General features: G+C 38.1%; 1 protein-coding gene across 4 annotated transcripts in view; it reads right to left on the bottom strand.

The window, feature by feature from the left end:
* Positions 1-1,669: 1,669 nt before the first annotated feature.
* Positions 1,670-7,379, bottom strand: part of LOC145470765 (uncharacterized) — a 36,743-nt gene continuing 31,033 nt past the window's right edge. For all 4 annotated transcript variants that reach the window (XM_081454598.1, XM_081454600.1, XM_081454597.1 and 1 more), the window contains 3 exons: positions 6,589-6,914; positions 6,109-6,256; positions 1,670-2,726 (listed from right to left, as the gene is read on the bottom strand). In XM_081454598.1, coding sequence (XP_081310724.1) covers positions 1,933-2,726; positions 6,109-6,256; positions 6,589-6,914 — 1,268 coding nt within the window. In that variant the 3' untranslated portion in view covers positions 1,670-1,932. The remainder of the gene's footprint in view (positions 2,727-6,108; positions 6,257-6,588; positions 6,915-7,379) is intronic.

Here is a 7,379-nt window from a genome sequence, read left to right as displayed (position 1 = left end):
GCTGCTTGTTTTGACCGGACAAACGAGGTGTCTCAAAAACCATGATAGCCCTCGAGGTCTTTGTACAGGGCAAATTTATGACTTTCCAAGAGTTACTGGTCTACTTCGAATTCAGGCTCGTCTTCACCGTCCGCGATGTTTTTTATTTCCCGCGCTTCACGACAGCCAATCACAAGCGTTGAATTCAAATTTGTTGCGAGACAAGTTGTAGCTTCAGTGGTAATACGAGCAGCAAAACTAAAATTTGTTGCAGAAAGTAGAACTCGAGTCTACTTTGCGCAACATATTGCCTCAACTTGCAACACTGTATTTTGCTGCGAGACAAGTTGGTCACAAACGCAGTAATACGCGCAACAATGTGTTTCAACTTGCAATGCAACAATGCTGAGACAAGTTGAAGAAAAATGTTGCCCGTATTACCGGACCTTAAGTCTCATTAGCTAAAACCAGTTACGGTATGGTGAATCCCATCTCGTTCGATTGGTTTGCTTATTTTGGAAAAACCACTACCATTACTCCGCAGTCATTCCAACGGGTTTGTTCCAGCAAATGGTATTTACTACAATTATTTGAATACTCATGTTCTAGAAGAAATAACAAATTTTCTGATTTTGGCCTTACAATGAGGAGACTGACAAGGGAAAATCACATTGGCGTGCGAGTTGTGAAAAACATTTCATCTCGTGTCTCTTTGTTTTCTTGTGAGAAGACCAAAGTCTGCGGTAAAAAAAAAAAATCTTAAACAAACTAGTAGTAATCAAAGATTGTGAGTGCGTTTTGTTGATTTGTTGATACGTTGCGTGACAGCGCCAGTTTCCGTAGACTCACAAGTTTAATAGCAGTAAAATATTTCCATTTATAGCCTTCAAATTTCGTGCTAAATATTCTCACATTAACTGGTAATGTTTAAGCGTAAAAGCTAATTTGTAAAAGTATATTTTACCTACATTATTCTAAGCTGGAAGCACAAACATAAGCAAACATTTGCAATCGTGTGCTCGTTTATCGTCAGCGCAAACAAACTCCGTGCGACTGTTCGAGTATTTCCCCTGATGAATATAGTAGACAGTATTTACATAATTTGCCGTTCCTTGGTTCAGGCTCCCTCTTAGCTATGGATCTCGGCTTCAGAGTACTTTTCCGCGATTCCAAACAATATTCAACCGGATAAAGACTGAGCTACATATCTCTGTCGCGACTCGAACTAATCAACAAATGCAATCAAAATGAATAGCTGTTCCCACGGCGATTCAAAGTCGTGTTCGTTAAGATATAAAATAAACAAGGACAATTCCCTCAGATTTCGATAAACGCTGCCGTCGAAGCGTTTAAATTCACCGAAATCCAACGCTGAGTGCACAAAATAGCGAAGCCTACGGCGACTGAATGAAAAAAAGTCATAGAAAGATCCAGTGCAAAGACAAGCTCACATGGCGTACTCACATGCTCACATGTTCGCCACATGTCTTGTCACATGTCTTAGTAACGGTACCAGTTTACTGGCCGTGAAATGCCCCTGCAAAAATCAAGCGGGGTGGCCATTTTGGGGTCCTTACAGGAATGTGGTTTTTTTCTGCATATAACCGTGCACAGGGCAACCAACTCAAGAAAGCCACAGGTCAAAATTAGGCTTGGGTTCTCCGAACGCAATAACTGACTTTTAGCAGAATTTTCAAATGCACTTTTACTAAAACGTATGTACAACATTATAGTGTTAGTATTGGATAGCTATAACTCATGGATAACATACTATATTTACACCTCAACCAAATACCTTAAGTTCCATTTAGCTATTCGAAAACATCACGAGTGCAACACATCTCAAATAAATAAAATGAACAATTTTGGGAATTACATGCATTTCAAAAACAAGCAAAACCTAGAACAAATTTGGGGAATTTTTAGTTGACAAAGTCCATGGCAAGAGCGTATTCACGACCCTCCATCACCTGGCTTGCTATCCTCTCCAGGGTTCGACTCATTCTTAACCTGCTCAGCATTATCATCAGCAACAGCGACATCTTCACCTTCAGGCTTTGCTGTCTCTTCTGAATTGTTCTCCTCTGCAGGTTTCGGACTCTCGTCGGGGTTCTGACCCTCTTCCGGTTTCTGGTTCTCTTCAGGATTCTGACTCTCTTCAGGATTCTGACTCTCCTCAGGGTTCTGACTATCGTCTGGTTTCTGACCCTCTTCAGGATTCTGACTCTCCTCAGGGTTCTGACTATCGTCTGGTTTCTGACCCTCTTCAGGATTCTGACTATCTTCAGGTTTGCTTTCATCACTTGCACTTTCTTTGACCTCTTCCTGAGCCTCCTCTTTAACCTCCTGAATCTCCTCAGGCGTACCTTCGGCATTTTCATTAGCCTCCTGCTGATTGTCAGCTGAGATCCCTTCCTGCTGTTCTTGCTGACTTTCTTCGTCACCTTTCTCGCCAGGTGTCTCTTCCTCCTTGTTAGCCACTGCTTCTTCACCTTCGTTAACAGGCTTGCTTTCACTCTCTGGTTTGTCAGCTCCTTCGTCTTGTTGTACATTTCCTTCCTCTTGGGCTGGAACCTCACCACTGTCTTTATCTGTTACTTGCTCAGTGGTACCATCCCCACCCTCCGGGGAAGCTTGTTGTTGGACTTCTTCATCTGCAGGTTTCTCAGCTATATCCTGTACATTTTCAGCTGTGTTTTGTTTTGTTTCATCTGCTGTTTCTGTTTCAAGGTTATCTTGTTTTTCACCTGTAAATATGAATATTAATAGATCACTGAATAACATTACGTCCAAGTTGTAACATATCTGCCTAATCTCTTGCATCTTCTTTGCAGCAGAAATCTTTGGAAGTCCCTTAATTTCCTTGTATCTCTCCTGCTACTGCCCCATCAAAAATTCTTTTTAAACTTCATGGAAAAGATTTGCTTGATTCACTTTTTCACCAGCCGCTATCAATGGCCACAATGTATGGAAACTAATGTCTTCTTTCACTTAAAGGGCGGACGCATTCTGTTTTAACAAGTTGCCAGTACAGGTAAAAACATTGCAGACAAAACAAGGTGTAACTTACAGTTATCGTTACATGCCACACAATGCATAACAATTTAATAGAAAACAGTTTTTTTCTTTAACTAAAATAATAATTTATCTTAAAGCGAGTAAAAAACTTCTAGAATAGTGCACAGTTAGAGGTGTGGAAACCTGGTTTAACAGTCTAAAATTAAATGGCAAACAACCAAAACGTATTTCAGTTTAAAATTAATTTACATTATGATTAAATGTAACTTGATGTTAAATGCACAGTTGTCAAGTAATTGTAACAACCAAAAACGCGATTTTAGTCAGGAAAAACAACAACTGTTAATGTTACAGGTAATGGTAAAAGAAACTCCAGACAAGGGTATTATACCACATTGTGAACTTAGACGTTAGTAATGAAAATTATTTTACTTTGCCCAATGACATCTATGGAAAAAGTAGTGTATAAAAAACTAGAAACAAATTTCAAATTGAACTTACCACGAGGTTAGCATTAGACATCGAATCAGGGTTAGAAGAACGGCTGGCTGACAGTAATCTCTTAAGTGTTTGTCGTTATGGTTAGACTGTGTAACAGATGTATGTACACTTCACGTGGATTTGCAAAAGGTGTTCTTAGCGTCAATTTATGTTGCCTTTTGTCTTTACACGTTGTGTATAGACAGGGTTTAGTTTTGTATTTAGTTCGTGTTTATTTTCGTATTCTCAGTAAAAACACAAAACAGTAATAGTGGCCATGCATTCTGTTAGTCAGTAGCTGGCACACTGACTTGATCTGCAAGAGAACTTAATAGTCTAAAAGGGTTATGCAATCTGCTAATCAGGAAAGTAAAATTTTAACCTGTTATTTATCCTTAAACAATACTATTCTTATGTACCGTTAGTGGCTAGAGCAGTCAGACTCACACAATGTTATCAGTTATCTTCAACGTTGATTTTCCACTCTTTATTGTTTATACAATGTTTTGTTATAATATTTTGACATGTTGAAACATGATAGCAATTATAAGTTAGTGGTTAATTGTGATTAACTATGCATCATAATCAAAAACAGTGAAGTAGTTCTGAGTCAAGCACTACATACATCTCAACCAATTAACCAGTTTATCATAATATATAGATTTAGCCAAGCCTAAAAGCGGAGCTCCTGATTGCAATAACTGACGATAAAGGAAAAAGACAATTATTTTTTTCTTGGATCAGAAACTCAAAAAATGATCAATTGTGAGCATGTAATTGTTCAGCGTGTGGTTTTGCTATTTTTTCCAGTTAAATTTTAACAAACTATACCCAACAAGCCTAACCAAGATTGTAGAAATTACGTACGCAATATATCAGGGACTTTCCAAGAGACGATTTTATAAGGAATATGTCAGAAAAGTCAACAACGCGCCAGGGGTTAATTTGCGCCGAAATTTTGCCTTTGCGAGTACTCCTTCCTTCTCCCCCAGAGAATAACATGACTGGAGCCCGCGATCCAATCGGTAAACCAGTAAATGGTCAGCGGTCAACTTTAAAAAACACGCAACCTCGATGAGCTGTAAACCTGAGCCCGCAACATAGTCACGTGATACTGGTCAGCTTGTTGTGACAGCTGTCAATTAACAATAGCGTGGACGCCCAAAATCAAAGATCTAGCTATGGTAATGGTGCTACTCTCTTAGTTTTCAAGTTATTGGCGTACGGAGGTACCTACGTACGGACAGTCACGTGACAACCAAAATTTTTCAAATCGATGGGTTACCAAATTTTCTAAGTTATGGGGCTCCACTCGCGCGCCCTCGGCCCGCAGGAGCTCCGCTATGACTAAGAAAATTAATTTATTAATCTGCACTGCCGCACAAACTAACTCGGAACGTTCGTAATTTTCTGAGGCACATAATAAATGAGTAATTGCATGAAAGCCCGAGCAATTAAGGATTTACACTACTCCCGGTATTTGAAAAAGTTTGAGCCATTTTGGGAGAATTTTCAAACATGATTGGTAGTGTACATTACTCATTACACTCGTATTCATACCAATACTAACACAGTCATGTAGGCTAGCTGGGTTTAGTGTACGCCTATGCACATTCCATTGGCCACAGCCAACGTTTGCATTTAATATTTATCATAATTTTAGTTTGATATACGGCTTCAGTTCTAATATATGTATATGAGATATGTGTTGCTTCAGTCCCTCACTAAAGTGATGGTGTCTCCTAACGCGCTACGTTCTTCATTTTATGGTTCTGTTATAAAGTAGACTCAGTAAACCAATTAATATCATTCGCGTTATTTAAGATCGAGACTCAAAAAGCAATGTCACGGATGGTGCTTGTTAAAAGATTTAGTTGTCATTTAGAGTCTATCTCAATTAAAACAATCCTTGTTCTTTTTCGCCTTGTTATGACTTTCCTACAGTTGAACTTTACCTGTACCATAGTGAATTTTATTTTAAGTATTCTATCGATATCCTTTTTAGATCGACCTTGGCACATCACAACAAATTACTCGATTTAATGCTGCATGGTTTTGTTACCTGTTAATGCAATACCCTCTTATGGTTAGTTACTTAATGTTTACATATTCTTACCTAAACCAATTGTAGTTATCCTTGGCAATTATTGCTGAATTTGTAAATCATTTTTAGCTAGGTATTCGCTTATTAGTAAAGGATTATCCCAGTGCTAAAGTTTCAGACACGGTAATAAAGTAATTATTAAATTGCTGCTTTATCAGGCCTACTCTTGTGATTTATATATACAGGTTATTCAGCGTGTAACAGATGTTCACGAATAGTGGGTAAAATGGTTGTACTTATTGTTCGTGAAACCATCGAATAGGAGATATACAATATTACTACACTATATTATTCTTGGTATTAAGTTCCAAAATGGACGGCTATGTACACTTCAAACTGTCTCATTTTTAGCGTGTTCTCTTGACCATACAGGATCAATTGATGCAACGATTTAGAAGAATAAAAAATTTCTGACTTATTTCTTAAATATCCTTTTATAACAACAAGCATAGCATAGTCACTCAATAAAAATTCAAATTCAATTCCACAGTTATAATTTAGAGCATGCAGAGTCTATATTCTGTTACCTGATGCTACTATTTTGCCATATAACTCTAATCGTAATGCAATCTGTTCATTCCATGTTTTAGGTTGCAGTCTGCAGTAACATGTTCTGACAGGTTGAACCAGCCAATGACTAACCACTGTGTCGCCATCAGAGTTTCCTTCAAACACCTTTACAGAAAAGCAGCATAACTTTACAATCAAAGCATTGTGAATTCACTGTAATGATAGATAAAAACTAATTTGAAGGGTGGCCAATGGCCATTCAGCTGCACGAGGCAACTCCACAGGGCTCATGTTAACAAAATTTGTCCTGACTAGAGATTTAAAAGATACTTAGAAAAATAATTAAACAAAATCTAATATACGTTTTAGTTGACAACATTTAATTCAAAAGATAAAAAAAAATTGAAGGCACGAACTTGTACAGAAACATCTAGAAACATTAACAATTATAGATTTACATAACAGCGACAAAATGATAAGTGTAAAATATTTCTGACCTTTGCCTCATTATTTTCCTGATACTCCTGAAAGTTCTCCCCATCCTGACTGAACAGCATGACATAACTTTTAACACAGTGCTCTACACCATCACCACCACCCTGTGTGCATACTTTTGTTATCTCAACAACGTTCCCAAAGTCCACCTGGAGCCACTGTTCGTCGTCACTTTGAAGCGGAGTCCAGGCTCCCATCAATTCTCCTTCAGGTTTGGTGTTGAGCCGTGCTCTTGATGCATTGTGATGCTCGTCAAGTTCGGACGAAGCTTTAATGGCATCAGTGGGAATGCTACCATTTTCTATTCCAAGTGGTTCACTGTATGAATCTTTGGATTAAAAAGAGAACTCAAATTATAACATACAGGTAGGGAACACAGCTCTGCATAAAGATCATAGAATACATTGCCAACACTCGTACATTATAAAGGATATCCAGTGTTGTTCACGCCCATTGACCAATGTCGCCTGCATGGGTTACAAATTTGACCTTGTGCGCCTACAATAATTTATACACTTGTACTACTTGGAGAAAAGTTTTCTAGTTTACCCGCTTAAACCAAATTCTCCCATTTTGGAAGGAAAACGACCAGGGACAAGATCGTCCTTCGGCTTTTTAAACACAACCTTCAGAAGCAACTGTTTAGAAAGAGTGCTGTCACTGGATAATTGCCATTAGCTGCTAAATTATAAAAACTGGCAATAATTGTTCTCTCTATTTGTAAATTTTGCCTGCATTTAACCCACGCTGAATTTGACCCCCAAAAAAAAGTTTTCTGAATTTTTCTAGGAAA

The sequence above is a fragment of the Orbicella franksi genome, chromosome 15, assembly GCF_964199315.1.
Source record: "Orbicella franksi chromosome 15, jaOrbFran1.1, whole genome shotgun sequence".
Classification (NCBI taxonomy): Eukaryota; Metazoa; Cnidaria; class Anthozoa; order Scleractinia; family Merulinidae; genus Orbicella; species Orbicella franksi.
This window is presented reverse-complemented; position numbering and strand designations above follow the sequence as displayed.